The sequence below is a fragment of the Diceros bicornis genome, chromosome 1, assembly GCF_020826845.1.
Source record: "Diceros bicornis minor isolate mBicDic1 chromosome 1, mDicBic1.mat.cur, whole genome shotgun sequence".
Classification (NCBI taxonomy): domain Eukaryota; kingdom Metazoa; phylum Chordata; class Mammalia; order Perissodactyla; family Rhinocerotidae; genus Diceros; species Diceros bicornis.
The window spans coordinates 73,352,627-73,377,543 of NC_080740.1; the positions used below are offsets into that span (position 1 = coordinate 73,352,627).

Sequence of the window (24,917 nt, forward strand, 5' to 3'; positions counted from 1 at the left end):
GATGCATTAGGTCTGCCTCACTTACTGTTGTATCTCAGCACCTTTCAGGAGACTTGTGTGTAATAGATGCTTACTATTTGTTGAATGAATGAATGACTTAATTTCTGCTCAGGCTATATCCTAGTCAAAAAGAAAGTATTCAGAATTTGTCATGTCCTTGTTTGATCTCTAGATAATATTATACCTGGGTTCTCTATATTCTTCTTGTTAGCATCTCGTATCACTAAATGCAGGTTCTGAGTATGGCTGGTCCCTCCAAGAAGACTCTCTCTCAATCAGTGTTTGCATGGGATATGAAACACTGCTCTGATTCTCCATCAACAGCACAGATTTCAGGACCCTGAGCTGGGGCTAGATTAGATAGCTCAACCTGCAGGTAGCTTGGTGGGGGCCCTGAATGAATAAGGGCTCTGATCCATTTTTAAAAAGAAAACCTCTGTAGACTGGAGGGGCTTGGAAGAATCCTAGAAGGTGAAACTTGAATGGGGCTTTAAGAGATGGATAAGGATGAATGGAGAACTTTGGTTTGGGAGGGTCAGGAAAGAAGGAATTTATAGGTATAACGTGACCACATGATGTCCAGTTATTTACCTTGGAATCACACCAGCAGATCTTCAAAAATTTGTTGCCTACGAAGAAATTATTTACACAAATTCAGGATAGAGGTTACCCCTGGTGGTTGGGGAACAGGTTCAGTGATTTCAGATTTCTTCAGCTAGAAGATGGCTCAAGACTCTTCATTTTTCTTCAAACTGCATATATATGTCACAATTTTTTCGTTTAAAGAATGTTAGTAGCTATGACCAAAAACCCAGTAAATAAAGCAACAAATGGTGTGATTCTATCAGATATGAGTGAGGCTAAAAAGTTTCTCAGGTGGTGAGATTTTAAGTAAGTTTCTGTTTTTGGTAATTTTATGGTTTTTTCGTAAATGTGTATGTATAATGAGGAGGGAAAATATTTCAAGCTTCCCGAGGCTCTGGCTGCATGGGCTGCCGTGGAAATGCAGGGATGTTGAAGTGAAGTGGCCGTAGGTCTCAATGTCAGCCCACTGCTTCCTTGTTGCCGGGTGGACCTGGTGAGGAAACTTCACCTCCCTGAGGGTCTCAGCAACCTCGCCAGTAGGGTCAGGATGGTAAGAGCTACCTCCCAGGGTGTTCTGAAGCACAAAGCAGACGATGGGTACAAAGCACTTGACACATAGTTAGTGCTCAGTAAACACTCATTGCCTCTCCTTCCCTGCAGAGCAGAGTGATTGTGTTGTAAGACTCTCAGTTCTAGGGAAGGACCTTCAGAGACCATTTATTCCAACCTCTTCATTTTGTTCCATTTAAATTGTTCTTAATTGCACATGATAACAAATGAAATAATCAGATGAGTTTATGATGAAAAACGTCATTCTTGGCTCCGCTGCACCTCTCCCCACCTGTATCCCAATCCCCAAGGCAACCTGTTGTAATCGTTTCTGTTTCTAGTTCTCCCAGCTGTTATCTCCATAATGCTTAATAATAGGAGGCTAAACTCTATTTCTTAATTAGCAACTTGAGACAATACTTATTGACTCCCTAGTTGGAAAGATGAGATTTTAGCTTATTTACATCTCTCCCCTCTCTTCCTCTCAATATTTGATTATGTTACTTTTTACTTTTGTTGTTTTCTTTTGTAATCATAGATAATACACTTAGACTTCTATTGCTTTTGTTGGTAACATTATTTAGTATCTTGACTCCTTTCTCTGGAAGATGAGGAAATTAACACTCCTAACTTCTGCTCCTAACACTTACACCTCCTGCCTCCTGTCAGCCCCACTTTTACTTTTATATCATCACAGCTGTATTTTTTGTAACATTTATATTTTGTTCTATATCTGTGATTTCTCCTTACGTGTAGCCTAAAAAAATAAAACAAAACAAGAAACAAATATTATTTACATTATTAAACCTATGCAAATATTTTTCCTTGCTGGACCAAGTGGCATGCTGGGATTTCATTTCCTTCCCTCTGATTCCAGCATCAAGGCCCCAAAAGCTCCTTATTTTAGAGTTAAGAACTGGTTACTTTCAGAGGTTTCTTCAAATTAATTTTTTGAATATGTGTTCAATGTAGAAAATTGAGTAAATACATACAAGTGGGAAAAAACAGAGGAAGAGAGAGAGGGATAGAAAATTAAAAACACCTGAAAATCTTACTACATGGAGCATTTCTTAAAAGTGCTTCACATAGTTCATACAGAGTCATCAGTAACATTGAAGAGAAAATACTTCCCTTAGTGATATGGGGAAACATCTAGGCTTATATAAGAAAACCCAAAATAGGAAAGAGACTGTTCTAAGTCTCAATTCCCTTACTTACCACAGACATTCGACTTTTATTCCACATACTTATTGAGCATTCACTCTGTCAGGCACTGTGCTCACTATTGGGAATAAAATGTGGTCAAAAATGGACACTGTCCCTACCTTTGTGAAGGTTATATTCCAGTAGGGGGGAGGTAGAAATTGATCAAATAGTGACACGTAGGCATGTATAATACAGATTGAGTTCAAATGCTGAAAAGGAAAAGAACTTGGGTCTTTGGGGACACGTAACAAAGGAACCTGCACGGGCAGGGAGGTATTGAGGGGACGAGGAAGTCTTCCTGGAAGGAATAATGCTTGAATTGAGATCTGAAAGAAGAGGGAATTTGCTAAGCAGATGGGGTGGGGCAAAGAGAGAGGTTCGGGAGCATTCCAAGGAGAAGGAAGAAATTCTGTGATGGGTGCCCAGATGGTTCATTCAAGTAACAAAAAGCTGCCCTGGCTGAAGCAGAAAGAGCCAGGGGGGCAATGGGGGAGAAACCCACTCTCAGTGCACTTCACAGGCTGGATGGGTTCCTGGGCAGAGTGGAAGGCTGAGTGTGGCTCCTTTAAGGTAGAGATTAGATAAGAGGTAGGTCAGCCGTTGGCAGAGGCACCCACGGTGGAAGATTGTTTGGATCCCCGACACAGGCTTTTGTGTGCTCCAAACGGGACATTTTTATCAGCCACAATGGTCTCAGCTAACAAATACCTTCCACAAAAGGTGTTGCAGAGTATGCAGCCACCTCATTATACAAATAGCCAGATAGGTCATCCTCTGAGACCTTCCAGGCAAATGCTTTCCCACCTCTATTAGGAAACCACATTCTTCTCTCTATCCTCACCTTCATTAACAAAATGGCATTACCAAGTAGAGAACACACAGGAAGCATGCAGGCAGGAAGTGCACCCCCTCCGTCTGAAGAGCCTCTGGTCCAGCAGTTTGCAAACTCCAGGAAGGGGGTTGGGGGAGTGGTGCAGAGGGGGATAAATGGACCACTCTTTTCTCCCCCAGAGAAATCTGAAGGGGAAGCTCATCATGTAAAATGAATAAAGCAGCAGCATTGCTCTTGTTGTAGAGGACCAGAGCCTTCTTCCCCTTCCTCCATCCCCTAAGTGGCTCCCAAGATCAATTTTACCCACATTAACAAAATAGAAAATTGATAGTTCACACAATGGACAACTTTTCTAGTAATAAGACATTTCTAGGAGCAACTGAAATTTTTGGAAGAAAAGAAAACAAGAAAGATAAGAAAACTTGGCAGTGGGGCTATGTGTACCAATCATGTGCTAGGAATACTTCACTAGTTCCTCACTGCACTCAAAATAAAATCCAGACTTCATGCCATGCCTGTGAGGCCTCACGTGATCTGGTCCCTCCCTGCCGTTAGGGCTTCAGACTTTGCTGTGACTCCCTGCATCACTATACTCCAGTTTACTCTCTGCCCCGGGTTCGTGCACTGGGATGCTCTTACCTCGTGTCTACATGGCTGGCTCCCTCACTTCATTCCATTCTCTATGCAAGTATCTCCCCCTCAAAAAGATTTTCCCCAACCACCCCCTCTCAAGTAGAACCTTCCCCACTCAGTCACTCTCTAGCTTGTCTATTGTGTTTTATCACGATCTGAAATTTTCTGATTTGTTTGTTTTTATTTGTCTCTATCAATTAGAATGTAAATTCCATGAGCGCAAAGATCTAGTCTGACTTGTTCAACATCATTTCTGCAAAGCCTAGAACAGTAACTGGTGCTCGATAAATATTTGTTGGACGAATGGATGTAATAGCATTCTTGTACTTGGAGGATAGTCATGTGGATAAATAAATTCATTTATTCATCTAAGGAACATGTGGGATAACAAATATTCATTTAATAAATAATTATTGAGAAACTATTATGTCTTAGGCCCTGCCAATGAGAGGTAAGAATAGAGACAGCACCCCTACCCTTAAAGAGATCATAGCATTGCGGTCAATGTGGAGAGAATCGAGACATGAGGACTAGTTGATCGTAGGAAGTAAAGAAGAGAGAGAAGATGAGCCCCCAGTTTTAGGCTTGGGCAGATGAAGAGGTGATTGTGCCATTCTTTGAGCAGAGGAACCCCAGGTGAGAAGGGAGGAAGAAGGTCAGCTTTGGAAGTGTTGAGGGCTGGCCCCGTGGCTTAGCAGTTAAGTGCGCGCGCTCCGCTGCTGGCGGCCCAGGTTTGGATCCCGGGCACGCACCGACGCACCGCTTCTCCGGCCATGCTGAGGCCTCATCCCACATACAGCAACTAGAAGGATGTGCAACTATGACGTACAACTATCTACTGGGGCTTTGGGGAGAAAAAGGAGGAGGATTGGCAATAGATGTTAGCTCAGAGCCAGTCTTCCTCAGCAAAAAGAGGAGGATTAGCATAGATGTTAGCTCAGGGCTGATCTTCCTCACAAAAAAAAAAATAAAGGAAGTCTTGAGCTGTGGAATATCCAAGTGGAGATATCCAGCAGGGAGTTGGATATCCAAGTCTGGAGCTTGAGAGAGAAGTCTGGCTGAAATACAAAGTTGATGAATCAAAGGTGATGCTTGTAGTCATGGGAGCAGGTGAAACAAACCAGGTAGAATAAAGTCAGGAGAAAAAAGAAAAGTGAGACCTTGGTGAAAACCAACATGTAATGGATGGTTAGAAGTCAGACCTCCTAAAGAATCTAGAAAGAAGAAACCAAAATGGTGGAAACCAGCAGAACTCATTGTCATTGTAGCTGAGGAAGGACATGCCTAATAGATTAGAGATGTCCTAAGATGAGGACTGGAAGGTGTCCATTGAACTTGGTGACAGAGCAGTCCTTGGTAATCTTGGCCAGAGCCATTGCCGTGATGCGATATAGCTGGCATGATATTTCTGTTTGCTGAGGAGGGAAGTAAAGACTGGGAAATGGAGAGAGATGTAGAAAACCTTGTGAGGAGCTCGGCCCTGAAAGGAGGAGAGAGGAGAGTGCCTGAAGATACTGGCTAGAAAAACATTCAGTGACACTCTAGAGCAGTACAAAGATCTTGAATGGAAACTACTGGGAGGCAGCCTTGGCGTAATAAAAATCAAACTTTCTAACCATTAGCGTTGTTCGAAAATGGATTGAGCTGCCTCCAGAAGTACTGGGCTCTTGATTACTGAAGGTATCAAAGAATAGCCTGAATGTTATATTAAAAAAAGAATAAGGTGTTAAATCAGTAATCTCGGCTTCTACCATGAGAAACTAGAGAAAGAAAAGCAAATTAAACCCAAAGCAAGCAGAAGGAAGGACATAATAAAGATAAGAACAGAAATCAGTAACATTAAAAACAGAAAAACTATAGAGAAATATGAATGAAACTAAAAGCTAGTTCTTTGAAAAAAATCAATGAAGTTGATAAACCTCTAGCCAGACTGACCAAGAAAAACAAGAGAAAACACAAATTACCAGGATCAGGAATGAAATAGGGACATCGCTATAGATCCCACAGACATCAAAAGAATAATAAAGGTGTGCTACAGACAACTCTGTGCCCATAAATTGGATGAAAGGGCCCAAGTCCGTGAGACACACAAACCCCCAAAACTCACTCAGGAAAAATATCAATAACCTGAATGGTCCTATATCTACTAAAGAAATTTTATACCTAGTTAAAAAAAAAAAAAAAACTTCCAACAAAGAAAACTCCAGGTGCAGGTGGTTTCACTTGTGAATTCTACCAAACATTCAAGGAATAAATAATGCCAATTCTGCACAGTCTCTTCCAGAAAATAAAAAAGACGGGAACATTTTGCAGCTTATTTTATGAGGTCAGCGTTACCCTAATACCAAAACCAAAGACATTTGAAAAGAAAACTGCAAATCAATGTCGCTAATAAACATAGAGTAAAAATCCTCAACAAAATATTAGCAAACAAAATCCAGTGGTACATAAAAAGGATAATGCATCACAACCAAGTGAGGTTTATCCCAAGAGTGCAAGGCTGGTTCAACATTCAAAAATCAATCAATATAATTCACCATATTAATAAATTAATGAGTAGCCTGAATGAATAATAAGTCAAATTTTCAGATTATATGATGAATCTTAGGATCTAAGCTTAGACAAAGCAATGAACACCAGGTTATTTGGTTCACTGGTTATGAAAGAAACAGCCTAATTAAGAAAGGGGAAATTTCTCCTCTGGCTAAGAAACTGAGAGTTACAATCAGTTAGATCAAGCAGGTCTCTCTGAAGAGTTTACTTGTCCTCCCTCTGCTATCCTCATTTCAAGGACTGATCTCTAGTAAAAAAGGAGTTTGGAGGTTCCCTTCTTGAGCAGCTGGCCTATTGCATTTCTAGGATGATGATGTTCCCCCCATACCTGGGTAAAGAAAGCCAAGGACACTCACAATCCTGATTTTCTCAGATGTTTAGGATCCGAGAGTGTCAGAACTGAATAAAGCCTGGATCTTACCTAATACAAATCCCCACAATTTAAAGAAGAGAAACCAAGACCCAGTGGAGGGTGGCTTTTCTGGGACCCTCTCCCTAACCCTGTATTCTGAAATGCAGTGATCATGAGCTGGTCCTGAAACAGTAAGCCCATTAGACCATATCTTCCAGGCCTATCCTCCCCCAAACTTTTCCCTCCAACCTTTGTAGTATATGTTTGCTTTTAAGCTTGCTTTTATGCATAACAAATCACCATCAAAACCTGTCTGTCCTGGGTTTTACTAGTTGGAGTCTGGTGTGGAGAAAACCAACCAGACACAGGCCTTTTCACGAAATCATCCCAGATTAGTGGGTTGGAGGATTGGCCCAGCCACCGGCTTTGAACCCACAGACCTCACAGTCAACGAGATAAACACATCTCTGATCCCACTGTCACTCAACCAAATTCTTCAACAAATTCCTTATAAGATGATAATGAAAATATATTACACTCATTATGTGCCAGGGACTACGCTATGAGGTTATGCATTCTCTCACTTAATCCTCACAACAACCCATTAAAATACCTCATCCTCATTTTGCAGATGAATAAATAGGCTCAGAGAGGTTAAGCAGATTGCCTAAGATCCCACAGCTAGTAAGTAGAAGAGTCAGGATTTGAACCCACGTCTAGCTGACTCCAGTGCTCAAGTTTTTAGGAATGAAAATTCTTCCTGGTTTAAAAGTGAAAATGGTTTTCTCTTTCTTTCCCTCCATCTCTGCTTGCAGTCTCAGGAAGAAGTCTGTGATTTGCTCCATGCTGCACCCTTCCAAAACATCTTGCCTAGAGTCTACATCAAAGGTAAGAAATCGCTAACAGCAGCTAAATAGCCAACTTGAATTTGAACGTCATGCTCACTTAATCCCAGTAAACTGCAGTCAGAAAGGGAGAAGGTTAAAGTTTTGGGAAGCTATTGAATAGTCACAGAATGGTAGTATTGGAAATGACACTCCAGGCCTTGTTCCTTGGTCTTTCTAGAACATCCTTAGTATGTTGCTATCTAGCCTTGGTTTAAATCCTTCCAGTAATGGGAAACTTACCACCCTACAAGGTAGATGATTCCATTGTTGGACAGAGATAATAGAACATTTTTCCTTTTAGTGAGTCCTCATCACACTTTCCAGAACCGAGGAGAAAGTTCTACACGCTCCGTCCAAGTTTTAGAATACAAATAAGTCACCAGGTCCTCTGAGAGTTCTTCCTCCCCCAGGTCCCCCTTGTGCCCTGAATCTCATTTTCTGCCTACTGCTCCTTTTGCAGAGGGAGAGCGTCTGGAGGTCCGGATGAAACGCCTGGAAGCCAAGTATGCCCCACTTCACCTGGTCCCTCTAATAGAACGGCTGGGGACCCCTCAGGTATGATCCTTCTACCACAGACTCTGAGAACCAAAAGAACTTCAGAAGGAGAGCATTTGGTCCAACCCCCTCATTTTACAGGTGGGGAAACTGAGGCCCAGGGAGAGATAGAGAATGTCTAACACTACAAAGCCTGTCATGGCAGGGGCAGGTCTGGAATGAGATTTGCTGACTCTCAGGCCTGAGTTCGTTCTTCTATACCCTGTGTCCTGCCATGAAAGAAGTCAGACAAGTATCTATTACGCCCCTGTTAGGTATCAAGAATTCTGCTAAGTTATCTCTCAGGATTAAAACTCCACCTTCTATGAGCCAGCAGTTCACTTCTGGATATCTTTGCTAGAAAAACACTTACAGGAACACAAGATGTTTACTGTAGCATTGTTTGTTAAAGTAAAAACTGGAAACAACCTAAATGTCAATCATAAAGGATTGACTAAATAAAATGTGATGAAGGCGTCTAAATGCTGAATACTTGCCATATAAAAATGAAAAGGAAAAATTAGATCTCGATGCATCAATTGGATAGATCATAAACACATGGGAGGTGAATAAAGCAAGTGCATTCCAATTCATAGAGGATGATGCCATTTGCATTTTTTTAAAACACACACAACAAAACCATATAAGTAAAGCTTTTCCTAGAAAACCATACGCACCTAGTTCATACTGTGGCAGCCTCTGAGGAGAGATGGAAGAGACAGAGATGGTGGGGACTCGAAGAAGACTTCAGCTTTATCTGTAATGTTCTAATATTTTCAAAGGTGAATGAACTCATGTGTTAATTCTGTATTTAAAACTAGTTTTTACAAACCTATACCAGTCGCCGTGAACATGGAGATGAGTAAGACAGGACCCCTGTCCTCAGAGAACTCACAGAGTATGCAGGGAGTCAGGAACGAAGAGAAATGGGGAGAAAGAGAGACAACAAAGAGCATGGGTATCTCCTTCAAGTTGGTTTAAGCAGTCTGACATTTTGGGGGCACCGGTGGAAAGATTCAGGGAGAAGAGAAACAGGGCACCGTGGTGAGACAAGCCAGGCTGGTTTGTTTTGTTCCCCAAAGCTGACTGTTTAAGATTCAAATCCACTCGTGGACTTGCATTCCGTCCATCCTCTCTCCTGTTACCACAAAAGCTTATGAGTCTGAAGACTCACGTCCTCAGCAGAGGGCAGAAGGCAGCCTCTTCTCTCGAAAAACGTGGCAGGTATTTGGAGCACATTGCAGAGCCCAATCTGCCCAGGTGTCACGTGGATGACCAACGCTAGCAGACCCACCGTGTGCCACCCACCCCTTACTGAAAACGGTGACTAGACGTTCAGTGGCGTTCGGGTTCTTTGAGTCACTGCAAAGAGAATTCAGATGCTGTGGAGTGCACACATTTTCTTTTTTGGCCTTCAGGGGCTGAGCAGAGGAAATCCTCAAAAGATCTCCTTTTAGGGAGAAATCCCCCAAGCCAGCAACATATAAATGTGTCTGCTCCACTGTTGGTGTCATCCTGCAAGAATCTGGCCTCTCGCACCCAGGGGTTGGCATGTGTTTCCACTTAGAAGACTGAATTCTTTCCCTGTTCTGGCGAACACCATTTTTCCTTGGAACTGATAAAAATTTCAGTTTATCAAGTGCTAAGTATTTAACAAACAAAAGCCCAGACATTCTGCGGGAGAAGAAATGCCACTTTTATAAATCTCCTGGCCTTCAAGGAATAGTCCAAAATGTAGACGTCCCGGAGACCAAAGAAAAGCTAACAAAACACTAACTTTTAGCTAGCTGGGGTTCAGGGAACTCACATAACATCTCGGTCAGTGACAGGGTGATTCTGCTACATATTGAAAGGCACGAGGCTTTCACAGTATTGCGTTGTTTGCATTTGTTTCTGAGACAAATTGAGGTGACCTGTTTTGTTGCCCAGCGCTGTCATGGAAAGAACATTCTGGCAGGGGGTCAAAAGACAAGGGTCCTTGTTCCAGCTTCACCCCCAAATTGTCACATAATCTAGTGTTAGACATTTCATATCTCAATCTCGGTTTTCCCATCTATAAAATGGGCTAAGGCAGTTGAGCTGCCTTACATGATCATTAAGATGAACAAATAAGTGAAAGACTTTCAAAAGCACAAAGAATTACATAAAGAAAGAGTATTGAGATATCAGTTTTCTCCAAAGGGTACTTGATGTACCAAAGTACTCCAGGCAGAAGTTTATTTTCACAGATGCTTTTTCTATTCCCTTGTTAACTCAGAAAAGAATGACAGAAAAAGGGAGAAAAATCCCCCAGTGAGTGGAATAGAAAAGAAATGAATAAAGGTTATGTTAAACACACACAGATATAGTATATATATTATACCAAGCTACAAATTGGGGATATTTGCAGCAAATAATCTATAAAGCACTTTTTCAGAGCGAAAAGAAAATGACAGACATACCAAAAGAAAAAAGGGCATGAAAGAAAACTCACAACATGAAAAATATAAATGCCAACAAACATAAGAAAAAGTGTTCAGCCTTTTTGAACTGAACATTTCATTGGCCAGTAGTCAGTGAAATGTAAATTAAAAAGACAGGGTACAACTTTTAATCTCTCACGTTGGCAAAGAACTGTTCTTAGTGATCACCGAGTATCGGTGAAGATACAAGGCACAGGCTTCACACAGATGGGTATGCAGTAGGTCAGCTTTTCTTGAGGCTAGTTTGCCGCTACATAGCAAAAGCCTTTACAATGTTTATACTCTTGGACTGAGTAGTTCTGCTTCTAGGACTTTATCCTAAGAAAATAACCAACAATAAGCTCAAAAAGTGTTATGTATAAGGATGGTTGTTTAAGAATTGTCTGTAAGAGTGAAAATTTATAAACAATTTAAAATGACCAACAAGAGCAGAGGACTAAATAAATGAGTGTATATCAATGGCCATTTTATGTGGCCATTAAAAAATCAATATTTACTGAAAATATTGAAGGAAATGGTTTTTTAAATTACTGGTATCTAAGAGGAAGAAGCAGTATGGATAGTATGATCCAAATTTTGTTAAATATAGATGCATATACACACTCATATACATAAACACCGTCAAACAAATCATACATCAGTTTATGGGGACTTTTTATTTTCTTATTTGTAACATTAAAAAAATTTTTTTCCGGGGGGCCTGCCCAGTGGCATAGCGGTTAAGTGCGTGCTCTCTGCTGCGGCAGCCTAGGGTTTGGATCCCGGGAGTGCACTGACGTACCGCTTGTTAAGCCATGCTGTGGCAGGGTCTCATATAAAGTAGAGGAAGATGGGCACTGATGTGAGCCCAGGGCCGGTCTTCCTCAGCAAAAAGAGGAGGATTGGCGACAGATGTTAGCTCAGGGCTAATCTTCCTCACAAAAAAATTTTTTTCCAGATTTTACCCAGTGACTTTGTATTACCTGTATAGTTTACAGGAAAAACTGTAAGGGTAAACACTTTTTCAAGGAAAGGGACAAAGCCCCTAACCATTTCAGTCAAGACCCTTTGGTTGGCTGTAGTGGGGGGGTCACCAGAGTTCCAAGTCTGTCTGCAGATAAACCTCATTGCTAATTTTTAGATCCCCCCGTTTTGTCAGGCCCTAAGGATTGATTCAGACTAACTAAATGCGCGGGAGATTAATGAGTAAACCAGAATTCTCTGTATTGATTTATGAAGGAGAATATTCATGACTCGAGAACAAATATGGGTCCTTTATTTATTTACTGAGCATCTTCCCTGTACCAGGCACTCTCTTTGTGAAGTGGAGAGCTCTTTCAGGGTCCAAATACCAGTGCAGCGGGTTGCCTGGTGAGAGCAGAATCAAGCACTGGGTTCAGGATTTTTTAAAAGAGATATTTCTGGTTAACTGTGGCAACTTGAGTGGTCCCTTTTCTGCTCAAGAGCTATCTTCCTCTGCCACCAGAATCAAGATGAGTCATCGAGAATCAGGGTTCCCTCTCCTTCAGGTTTGAGACACATCAAACTCTTCTTCCCCAATTCATGTTTTTGTCCTAGGTTTCTTTCAGTTATAGTTGTCATGACAACTACACTCATGGCCCACATTCCTAACAGGTTGGAATGTGGTGTTGGCATTTTCTCCATTGGTTCATTTCCCTCCATAGGTTAATTGAAAGGTTGCCCTCTTTCTGGGGGGCTCCAGGGAGGGAGCTGACAGGGAGAAGTCACCCTGTAAAATGAGCTCCCTGGGGAGACCTCCCTCTGGGAGCTGACTCCACGAGTGCCCTGTAGACCTCTCAATCTCGGAAGCCAGCCCTCTTTAGCTCTGTCCCTAGATTTGGAGACCTTACTTTGACCTTAGATGTTAATATCTTTCTATCTTACTTTGCAAATGGCTTTTGAGACCTCTACCCCTAGACATTTTTCCTCACAGTGCAGACAGTAATATCTTCTGATGTGCTTGTCTGGCCAGCTGATTATTAGAGATGCAGTAACCAGAAGCCAGCTGAGAAGCCAGTTTAATTTTTTTTTTTTTGAGGAAGATTGGCCCTGAGCTAACATCTGTTGCCAATCTTCCTCTTTTTTCTTTTTTCTCCCCAAAGCCCCAGTAGATAGTTGTATATCCTAGTTGTAGGTCCTTCTAGTTCTTCTATGTAGGACGCTGCGTCAGCATGGCTTGATGAGCGCTGAGTATGTCCACGCCCGGGATCCGAACCGGTGAACCCTGGGCCGCCAAAGCAGAACGTGCAAACTTAACCGCTAGGCCACCGGGCTGGCCCTTCAGTTTAAATTATTAATAGAGATAGTTTACAATGGTCAGAAGACTTCTGATTGGAGGAAATAATTCTGTAAAATCAGCGGCAGATTTTAAGAGTAACATATGCTCATTGTAGCACATTCAACTGTACAGAGATATCTTAAGTAAAAGGTGAAAATCCCACCAGCTTCTCCAAGCTCCAGTTGCTCGCACAACTGTTTTAATCTTTCTAAAATGTTTTACACACACACACCCCACGTATAGCTTTATGTGTCTGTCTGTGGGATCCTCTGTTGTTGATGTCTTTTAATAGGGTTGTAGTATACATCCTTTTCTGCGACTTACTGTATTCTCTTATGAATTTAACCCACAGATCTAGACTACCAGGATTCAAATCCCAGCTTTACCACTCACTGGCTGCCTCTCTGAACCTCAGTGTCTTCATCTGCAAAATGGGGATAATAATGGCACCTACTTCATGGGGTTGATGTGAGGAATAAATGGAGTCAATACTTATCAAGTGCTTAGAACCAGGCCTGGTGTATTACACACACTCAGTGACTATGAGCTAGTCTAGTAATAATAGTACAGTAGTAGCAATAATACCGGCAGTAGTATCATCTCAGTCTTTTCAGTGGCTACCTAGCATTTCATGACATGGGTAGATTGAAATTTTTTTAAACTATTCCTCTATCAATGGCTCCTAGGTTTTACTTACCACAAGACTTCCCTGCTACTACACTCAGGTTTATAGAGTCAGTGCCCTGCTCTGGGCAGACATCAGTCCTGGTGAACGGATTCCAGGTGCAGCCAGCTCCAGGGCTCAGGAATCTCTGGTGAGAAGTGGGAGACGGGGTCTGAGATGTGGATAGAAGGTTTACATGCTCTTCCGTTCCCAGCAAATTGCCATCGCTCGGGAGGGTGACCTGCTGACCAAGGAGCGGCTGTGCTGCGGCCTGTCCATGTTCGAGGTCATCCTGACCCGCATCCGGAGCTACCTGCAGGACCCCATCTGGCGGGGCCCGCCGCCCACCAACGGCGTCATGCATGTCGATGAGTGTGTGGAGTTCCACCGGCTCTGGAGTGCCATGCAGTTCGTCTACTGCATCCCCGTGGGGACCAACGAGTTCACAGCTGAGTGAGTACCCCCGGGGAAGGCAGGGTCACCCCCCAACCTGCTTGTCCCCCCAAGAGGCATCGGGCCACCAGAGCTCAGTCAGAGAGGTGGAGAGGGGTGGCTGTCCAACAACTGTTTATCGAGCATATGCTGTGTGTTGGTCACTGCGCTGGGTGCTGGACACGCACCAATGCTGAGCAAAAGAGTTGCTTCCTGGCTTCATGGAGTTTACGGGGCCAGAGGAGACAAGAAACACACACCTAAGGTGCATCAAATGAGGCTGCTTTGCAGGGATGGCAGGAAGGGTTACAGATGCCCAAGAAGAGAGACTAGTGAGTTATAGGAATTTAATTCACAGACTAGAACTGATCTTGAACGTTGCCTGGGATTCAAATCTTAGAGGGGAGAAGGGGACATTCCGGGAAAAGCAACAAGCCTTGGAGGCAGAGATGGAGCGTGTGCCTGTGAGTGTGCGCATCGGGGCCTGTCTGTCTGAGGCTGGAAGCTGGGCAGATTGAATGGGCAGGAGGAGCCCTGGTGAGGGTTGGGCGTTAAGAACCTCACTGTCCATTCCACTCACCACAAAACTCCAGGGTTCACAGAACAAGAAAGGCTTCCCTGGCAGAGATCGGGCCCTAACTTGCTCGTGGTGGCCTGGCTCATGAGTGAGGCCTCTACTCCTGATAAACAGGGGATCTTTAAGAGGAACCCAGTCCTGTCCCGAGAGAGGACGGAAGCAGAGCCCAGTTCTTCCCTCACTCACCCAGCTCCTCATCAAGAACAGAGGTGAAGACGGCAGACAAGGCCTGCCCTCTAGGAGCCAAGAGCTCTAGAGAAAAAGTGCGTGAGGGCCAGAGAAGGCTTCTTGGAGGCTGTGGTGCTGGGAGTGGGAGGGGGAGGCTATTTCCAGAGCAGCTGCTGGGGCTGCACTTCCAGCGACAGTAATGGGGAACCAGGGAAACCTGCCCAGTCTGGGCTGCGGCTGCTGCTTAAGGAGAAAAAAAACAGCAGAGAGATGACCCCACAACCTCCCAAATTGCCCAAATTGCTGTGGAGAGTTGGGGGCATGCAGGCGGAGCTTTAGCAGACCCAAGAGGACTCGCAGACCCCTCACACCAGCAGCATCTGCTCCTGCACCCACCGAGCCCCATGCCCTCAGCCTACACTGGCCAGTTAGTCTCCTGGTTTGAAATGGCCCTTCCCCTCACAGGTGTTCCTCTGGCTCCTTTATGGAGCCAAGACAGATTCTCCTTTGACTTGCCTGAAATAATCAGCCACATAAATCTGAAGGGCTGGTTGGATTCTTTTGTTGCAAGTTTGTCTTCTTCAAGGGTAGTTTTTCTTATGTCACTGGGGTGATGAGCTGACACTTGTTTGTGATTAGAAGGGCTTATATAATTTTATTTATTTATTTCCCCAAAGCCCCAGTAGATAGTTGTATGTCACAGTTGCACATCCTTCTAGTTGCTGTATGTGGGACGCAGCCTCAGCATGGCCGGAGAAGCGGCGTGTTGGTGCGTGCCCGGGATCCGAACCCGGGCCGCCAGCAGCGGAGCGCACGCACTTAACCGCTAAGCCACGGGTCTGGCCCTAGAAGGGCTTATAAATAACCACAGTCCCTGGAACAAATGAATCCACACTCATAGCTTCACTTGTACCCATTTTACAGATTAAGAGAATTGGCCCAGAGAGAGGCCAGCTAACTAGCTGTCCTCCTGGTCTAAGATGCAGGCTCCTCCCTCCTCCCTCCCCTGCCTCTCACTCCAGCTGCTTCTTCTCCCCCCTCCTAGGCAGTGTTTCGGCGACGGCTTGAACTGGGCCGGCTGCTCTATCATTGTCCTGCTGGGCCAGCAGCGTCGCTTTGACTTGTTCGACTTCTGTTACCACCTGCTGAAAGTACAGAGGCAGGACGGGAAGGATGAAATCATTAAGAATGTGGTAAGTAGCTCATGGCTGGGGCCTGGGAGATAGGGCCAGGCCTGACAAGCAGGCTTTCATCTGAAAAGGAGGGTGAGCTGCTTCTGGAGGCCAACTCCCCACACCGAGAGTAGGTGCAAAGATACTCAGCAGCCTTCTCATAGGGGGACTTTCTTATAGGAAGCCGTGAGTCACTTGCTCATAACCCACTGGGATGAATCAGGTCACCCCACAGGGCAGGGTTGGGCTCCAGACCTGAAATACACCCTCCCGGTGCCAGTCAGCCTCTGCTGATGCTGGGTCCTCATCTGCACAGACTTTCGCTGAATCCGAAAGTTGTGCAGCCACCGGGATGGGACAAGCGCTGTCGTGGGGTAAGCAGGGCTTCTATGGGAGCGTCAAGAAAGGCTATCTAAACCTGGCCAAGGGGGCAGGGAAGCGTGGCCAGAGAAGGCTTCTCATGGAGGCAATGCTTGGGCTAAGTCCAGGATGACCAGCAGGAAATAGCCGGGCAGAATATGAGGTGCAGAGTGGGGAGGATGTTCCAGACAAAAGGAACAGCTAGAGCAAAGGCACAGAGGCGTGAAGATATATGGCTGGAACAAAAGGTGAGTCTGCAGGACCAGCTGAGAGGAGAAAGAGGCAGAAGCCACTTCATAAAGGATTTTTTTTCCGTTATGGTAGAATATATATAACATAAAATTTGCCATTTTAACCACTTATAAGTGTACAGTTCAGTGGCACTAGGTACACTCACATTGTTGTGCAACCATCACGACCATCCATCTCCAGCACTTTTCCATCTTCCCCTTCTGAAACTCTGTACCTGTTAAACACTCACTCCCAATTCTTCCCTCCTCCCAGCCTTCAGTAACCACCATTCTACTTTCTGTATCTATGAATTTGACTACTCTAGGTGCCTCATACAAGTGGAATCTTATAATATTTGTCCTTTTGTGACTAGCTTATTTCACTTAGGATAATGTGTTCAAGGTTCACCATGTTGTAGCATGTGTCAGAATTTCCTTCCTTTTAAAGGCTGAATAATATTCCATTGTAAATGTATGTTACATTTTGTTTATCCATTCATCCATCAGTGAACACTTGAGTTGCTTCCACCTTTTGGCTCTTGTGAATAATGCTACTATAATCACAGGTGTACAAATATCTGTTCAAGTCCCTGCTTTCATTTCTTTTGGGTATATACCTAGAAGTGGAATTGCTGGATCATATGGTAACTCTTATTTTTAATTTTTGAGGAACCACCATACTATTTTCCATAGTGGCTGCACCATTTTACAGTCCCACCAGCAATGCACAAGAGTTCCAGTTTCTCCATATCCTCCCCAGAATGTGGGGTGTTTTGGTAATAGCCATCCTACTGGGTGTGAAGTGGTATCTCATTGTGGTTTTGATTTGCATTTCCCTAATGATTAGTGATGTTAGCATCTTCTCGTGTGCTTATTGTTTGTTTATCTTCTTTGGAGAAATGTCTATTCAAGTCTTTTGCTCACTTTTTAATTGGGTTGTTTGTTTTTTGTTGTTGACTTATAGGAGTTCTTCGTATATTCTGGATATTAATCTCTTACCAGATGTATGACTTGCAAATATTTTCTCCTGTGCCATAGTTTGTCCTTTCACTCTATTGATGATGTCCTTTGACACAGACAAGTTGTTAATTTTGGTGTAGTCCAATTTATTTTTTCTTTTATTACTTGTACTTTTGGTGTCATATCCAAGAAGTCATTGCCAAATTCAATATCATAAACCTTTTCCTCTATGTTTTCTTCTAAGAATTTTATAGTTTTAGCTTTATATTTAGGTCTCCAAACTATTTTTAGCTAATTTTTTGTATATGGTGTAAGGCAAGGATCTAACTTCATTCTTTTGCACGTGGATATCCAGTTTTCCCAGCACCATTTGTTGAAAAGACCATGGTTTCTCCATTGAACGTTCTTGGCAGCCTTGTCAAAAACCGTTTAACCATATATGGAAAGGTTTATTTCTGGGCTCTCTAGTCCATTGGTCTGTATCTCTGTGTTCATGCCACTAGCACACAGTTTTGATTACTGTAGCTTTGTAGTGAGTTTGGAAACTCAAAGGGTTTTATGGCCAAGTTAACATTTGATTGTCCAAGCTCTGGGAACCCATAGAAGGCCTTTAAGCAGGAGAGTGACATGATCGTTGAAGCCCCAGGACCCTGGACCCCAACCTCACTGAATTCTTCTCTTGCTCTTGCTTTATTTCTCTGTCCCCTCCTCCCACCCCTGACCTGCACCTCCCCGTCCTGCTACAGCCCCTGAAGAAGATGGCAGACAGGATTAGGAAGTACCAGATCTTGAACAATGAGGTTTTTGCCATCCTGAACAAGTACATGAAGTCCGTGGAGACGGATAGTTCCACCGTGGAGCATGTGCGCTGCTTCCAGCCCCCCATCCACCAGTCCCTGGCCACCACCTGCTAGGCGGAAAGTCCTGCAGACCCTCAACCTGGAGGAGGAGAAGAAGCCGGAGAGAGAAAGCTACGGCGAGCCTGCAACAGGATGCGACTGGACGGCGTGTGGGATGGACCTGGAAGCAAACAAGAACCTCCCCAAACACATCTACACCTCCCAAGGGCTGGGCCTCTGCATGCTCTCCCATGACATCTCCGTGGTGGTTTTTCCATAGTGTAAATGAAAAAAAAAAAGAAAAGAAATGGCAGTATGTGCTTTTTTCCTTCTTTTTTTCCCTCAGCTGTGTTAAGAGCCCTAGTTTCACCCCTGCTTCATCTCATGGCCCCACCCCACATCTGTGGTTATTTCCCAAGACCTCCTCCCAAGATGCAACCTCCTGCCCAGTGCCCACATGTGACCCCAGGACTGAAGTCTCAGAGATGGTGAAAAGAGTGTGGCCATGCCCTGAGATGTCACCCTGGCCTGATGGGCATGTGTCCACTTACTGGCTTCTTTGCCGCCTCTGGCTCCCTCCCTCCAGTTCCCCAGGTGGCATCTCCTCCTGCTCTGGGTGCCAGGGATTCTACTGCCAAGAGTACTCCTGGACCAGGTACTGAGCCATAGTGTACAGAGGGTGAAGTTCCTGGTATTGGTGCCATGGCAGATGGTGTTGGCTCTGGCCTTCCATAGATTCCCAAAAACCACATGCTAACTATCCTCTCAGGGCACTCCTAAAGAGAACTCAGAAATGCATTCACAACTGTATGAAGACGGTCAGGCCTGCTATTAAAGCAGTATTTTTGAACACAGCCAGGAATTCCATGGCCCAAAACAGAAAGCTGTTAGACCATCTCATCAGCTTGATGGTGTGGTGGCCCTTTATTCATTAAGCAAACACTTAGTGAGCACCACTTGGTGCTTTACACCCCTCGCCCACGTGGGGCGATGGACACTGGGGATGCAGCATTGAACAAGTCAGGCATGCGTTGCCCACAGCATTAGCTGGTGACCAAATCAGGGACCACCTCTTTGCACAGCCTCTCTCATCAAGGAAAACTCCCACGAGAAAGAAAATATTAAGGAGTTATTTTAATAGAAGCCAGAAACATGTTGGGGTCAGGGAGGCGAGGAGTATAAATAATACTTGTCCATGAACTCTTAATACCAAGATACACCCCCAAAGAGGAGTCTTGTTTTAGTGAATCAGGACTTTCATTGTCCTAGAAGCTGAAAGATTCTGGGACATTTTACCTTTTTCTCTCAATTTCCTTAATGTTCCTTAACTTAGATTTTGAAGTATGGGGCATATCTCACAGGGACAATCTACTTCCATTACCCAGACTGAACCAAAATTCCTTGCAGAATCTCCCACCAAGCATAGGGGACTGTTTAGAAGGATGGAAGGCTTTGGGAAGTGAATGTCTCATTACAAAGCATCTCATCTTCAAAGGCAGTCTGTGACCCTGAGCTTGTAAGAACATATAAAGTGAGACATTCGATATTTCTCCCCAACCCAGGGAGGAAAAGAAAATAGAGTAATAATGAAACCCTCCCTCAGGGAAGATGAATGGAAATGGTTACTATTAACCAGATCGCCCATTTTAGCCCCGTGGAAAGAGCAAAGAAGTGTCCGTAGTAAGAGATTTGTGTGATATACTCATGTACACCAGGAAGGAGACAGGGTAGGATCACCAAGTGTGGTCCAAAGGCCTCCTACATCAGGGCTTCCTGAGATTAGCACATTTGAGGCAGATTCCTGTGCCCCACCTCAAACCCACTAATTGTGCATCTCTGAGATTAGGGTCAAGAAATCTGCGCTTTCTGCGAGCTGAGTTGTTCTGTTGCAGGAAGTCTGAGGACCACTGCCATAGATTTCTCTCCACTGCTAACCTTGGGCTTTGAGCTCCCTCTGAGCCATGAAAGAAAATATTTGTGGGGAAGGAACGTGGTTCAAGGTGGAAGCTGGCAGATCCTCCTGTCTGGAGCTGGCACTTCCTATTCTGATTTCTTATTTTTTCTCTCTTGATGACCATAGATGTGTGCCAAAGGCAAAAGGGAGAGGTTACACCACATGATAGAACTACACAGTGGAACATGCCTTCAGAACCCACATAAAATCTCTAAGCTCCAGAGCCTGCCAAATCTTCAGTCCTGTCTGTGAACAATAGCTCTTTCAGATAGATGACCAGCTATTGGGTCTTAGAGTTCGTTCCAAATCCTTGACCATTGCTTTTGTGGAGATTTCGATCATCCATTTGATGAGATTGCTATTTCAGCAACCCACCCCTCCCGCCCTGCATTCATAACCCCGAATTTGACCCTCTGGGGAGAATCCCATTGTCCTCAAGAGACTTGATCCCAATAAATTGAGGTCTTCACCTTCAGGAGAGACATTTCATTTCCCCAACTCGCCAGCAGCATTTATTTATGAACATGAAGTAGGTTTAATATTCCTTCCTGGTATTACTGCCCCTCTTTTGATTTTTTTTTGTGTGTCTGAGAACCAGGAAAAAAAAATCTTAGATTTAAAAAGTTAAAAAAAAAATCTGTTTCTGAAACTGTCAAATGTACCATATTTGTATTAAGAGTTGTTGAGGATTTTTGTACAATGACTTTACATTTATTTATGGTGACTTATATTTACGCTTGTGATCAAATAATGATGTTAAATTCTTAAATCATATTTGCTATGCAGCTGAAGATGATATTTTGCTTTGTATTTTGGGGTACCTGTGTTGAGTTGATAAACGTTTCCATCTCCATTAAAACTGCTTCCAAACTAGTGAAACCAGCATCTTGGTCTTGATTCTGGGTCCTATTCCAGTCCTAGCTGATCTGTGGACCACATTAAAGTAATGACTAAGGAAAGAATCTGAAAGAGAATGGGAGAAGATAAAGATACAGCAGGTCAGTGCACTCTAGACGAACGGTTTGTTTTACTTTCTCACTCAGAGAATTACTTCTTTACAAATTGACGTGCACTGGGCAAGACACAGGAGATAGTTCCTGCGCTTAGGGATTTCATTGTCTCACTGAATGTCACTCTACACCCTAGGTCCCCAGGTTTAAGAGGAAGAATGGGAACTAATATGTAATGAGGCCTGATGTGTGCAGACATCATGCTAAATTCTCTTCATCCATTCCTTTGAATCAACCGCCCTCACTGTATGTGTTATATCCCACCTTTGACAGAGAGGCTGTACCATGTGTTTGTTTTCACACAGTTAGTAGGTGACAGTTGGGATTTGAACCCAGTTCCAAAGCTTGGGCTTTTGCTTTCGAACTACAGTGAACTGATCACCCAGGCCAGATTCCAAAACTAGACTTAGGGATTTGGCCCCAGACTTTTCCCGTCTTTGGGTCAGTAAGATTGAGTGGAGCCTGGTGTCTGAGAGGGCCCAGCATGGTGGCTGAGGAGTTCCTGGGCTGAAGGTACCCAGGAACCTCTCACACTCATCAGAAAGGATGACGCTAGAAGAACACAGAAGGATGTGTTTAAAACCAACTCCAGTGCTTGGAGCCTCATATCTCACACAGCATCAGCTTCCCTGGAGACTGTCCACAGAGATGAGTCCTGGGCCATTAGTGACTCCCCCACCACTGTGGCCTGGGCAGCCCTCTCATCTGTCAGGCCCTAGGCTTCCTCATCTTCAAGTTGGACAAAATAATCCAAGCTCCCTTCCAGCTCTTATATCCTGATAATTTCTCACTGGTGTACTTGGAGGAGCCTGACTACGTGATAAACTCAAAATCTTCCTCAGCTGTGTGTCACTACCTCCAGAGTCTCATCATTAGGGGTCATATATTTGACCTAGTGTAGTTGGAGGACTATTAGTCCTGAGAGATGCTCAGGGAATGAGGATTTCATGGCCAAATAAATTTGGGGCACACATGATGCTCTTTCCCTTCTTGGAGATCCACAGTGCTCTGAGGAGCCCCTGGATTCACACCACATCTCCTAGTGGCCATGACCTCAGAAACCCCTTTCTCCGCGACACTAATGATCTTCTCATAGAACATGCTTTGGAAAACACTGGGCCAAGGACGTGGAAGTTCCATGTTAAGATATTAAAAACCCCCACAAAAGGACCACTGACGTGCAGGCAGTCATGACACCTGGGCACAAATAGGGAAGCAGGGACCTGGCAAAGTATTGAAGGATTTCAGATGGAAAGGAGAAGCATTTGCATGATGGGAGAGAATAGGGGAGTGTATTCGTTTGCTCGGGCTGCCATTATAAAGTACCACAGACTAGGAGGCTTAAACAACAGAAATTTATTTCCTCACACTTCTGGAGGCTAGAAGTCCAAGATCAAGGTGTCAGCAGGGTTGGTTTCTTCTAAGGCCCCTCTCCTTGTCTGAAAGATGGCTGTCTTCTCCCTGTGTCTCACGTGGTCTTTCCTCTTGGTATGTCTGTGTCCTAATCTCCTCTTCTTATAAAGACACCAGTCATATTGGATTAGGACCCATTCATATGACCTCATTTAACCTAAGTTACCTTGTTAAAGGCTCTATCTCCAAATACAGTCTCATTCTGAGGTACTGGGGGTCAGGACTTTAACTTATGAATTTGGGAATGGGGGGAACACAATTCAGCCCATAACACTGGGGAAGAGGAAAGATAGGTTTGAGAAAGATGCTGTCTCTGGGGACCCTGGGGTGCCATTGCTTTGAGAAATACTTCTTGAATACTCAAGATTTGCATATTTGCAAGATTCTGCATAAGATTAGAAATCTATCATGGCCACAGACCTAAAGGAACTCATGGAGTTATAGGAGGGATAAAAAAACACATACAGTGAAGTAGAGTGTGAAGGAAACGATGGTGAGTCTAATAATCACTAGGATTTAATGAGCTTTCTCCAGGCCAGGCATCAGAAAAAGCATTTTAAATGCTTTATTCACTTAAGCCTCACAACAACTTGTGAGGCTTACCCCCATTTTACAGATGAAGATACTGAGGCACAGGTCTCACAGATGGAGCATCCAAGGGCAATGAAGGGTTGTGGATGCTACCACTCATACCTGGGATGAACCCTGCTGGGAACATGTAGGTAAGAGAAAAAAGGGCAAGCCTATGATAATGGCACTTTTCGCCAAAAATCCAGGAGCATTTTTTGTGGCGTGTACAGCACATAGTTTGGATTTGTTACTAGGAGACATAGTTAAACAGTGTCTCTAATGCTGTCACTTTTTTGGAACAAAAAAGATTATGTACAATATTTTATGGAGCTGTTCATAGAGCATTTGATGGAACACATATCAGATTTCACATTATAACCACTTTCAGACACTCAGTGGAATTGCTGAGAAAATGCTGTTAAAGTCATTAGATTCAATTTAGACAAGGTAAAAGATGCACTAAAAGAGTTAAATAAAATCACAGAAGATCCTCACAGAGTGAGTTGTGATCTTGAGGAAAAATAAAATTAATTTTGAATTTACATTAACTATAGTTATTTGGTATGAACTAGTGTTTAATATTATTAACATTACCAAAAAATTAAAGGCATTTGAGTTTGTCTAATTTATTTTAAGAATAATTAAAGTAAATATATTTTTATAAATTTTTACATATTTTTACAAATTTTAGAGAAACTGGTTTTCCTAAATGAAAATGCATGTGAAATATACAACAAAATGACATTCCAATAAAATATAAAGAAACTGAAACAGAAAAACAAAAATATTTTACATGACTAAGAAGAAGATTCACATATAAATAATCCCAAACTAACATGTTTACAAACTATTTTTTGGCCGTTAGAGGTCAAAGTATAATCTTGATTGAAGGAGTTTGGAACAAATTAAGCCACATATTGCTTTTAGGGAGCAAATTTCCTTATAAATCCTAGAATTGAAAAATTTGAAAGAACAATTCAAGAAATACCATATGCTCTAGATATTGTTTTAAGAGACAGTGAAAATTATAATATATGGAACATTTATATAAACAATTTATATAATAAAATGAATATTTGTAATATTTTCTGTAATAACAATAATTGTATGTGACCCCATTACAGTAGTTGAATATAATATGTGAAATGCATGGTTCATTTCTGAATCTAAGTGTTGCTTTAAAAATCTTATTGTCAGCCGTCCCGGTGGCGTAGCGGTTGGGTTCGCACGCTTGGCTTCTGCAGCCTGGGGTTTCGCAGGTTTGGATTCCGGACGTGGACTTGCACACTGCTCATCAAGCCATGCTGTGGCGGCGTCCCACATGCAAAACAGAGGAAGATGGGCACAGATGTTAGCTCAGGGCCAATCTTCCTCACCAAAAAAAACTTATTGATAATTTCAGATGCTACCCCTTATCAGAGCAGAATTTCTTCAAATTGAAATTAATAAAAAAAGCTACGAGTTACAATGACTCAAGAAAGGTTGTCTAATTTGGCATTACTGAAAATAGAACACAAATTATATAAAAGTCTTGGTCATAGAGAGCCAATCTTAAGTGTTCTCACAACACCAAAAAAAAAAAGGTAACTGTAAGTTGATGGATGTGCTAATTAACTTGATTGTGGCAACCATTTCACAGTATATATGTATATCAAAACATCATTTTGTACACCTTAAATATGTACAATTTTTATTTG

At 43.2% G+C, this 24,917-nt stretch overlaps 1 protein-coding gene across 2 annotated transcripts in view; it reads left to right on the forward strand.

Moving 5' to 3' along the window:
• CYFIP2 (cytoplasmic FMR1 interacting protein 2) overlaps nt 1–18,599 on the forward strand; it is a 129,621-nt gene extending 111,022 nt beyond the window's left edge. For both annotated transcript variants that reach the window (XM_058544828.1, XM_058544818.1), the window contains exons 27-31: nt 7,526–7,598; nt 8,058–8,152; nt 13,750–13,988; nt 15,758–15,905; nt 18,181–18,599. In XM_058544828.1, the coding sequence (XP_058400811.1) occupies nt 7,526–7,598; nt 8,058–8,152; nt 13,750–13,988; nt 15,758–15,905; nt 18,181–18,348 (723 nt within the window). In that variant the 3' untranslated portion in view covers nt 18,349–18,599. The remainder of the gene's footprint in view (nt 1–7,525; nt 7,599–8,057; nt 8,153–13,749; nt 13,989–15,757; nt 15,906–18,180) is intronic.
• Nucleotides 18,600–24,917: the final 6,318 nt, after the last annotated feature.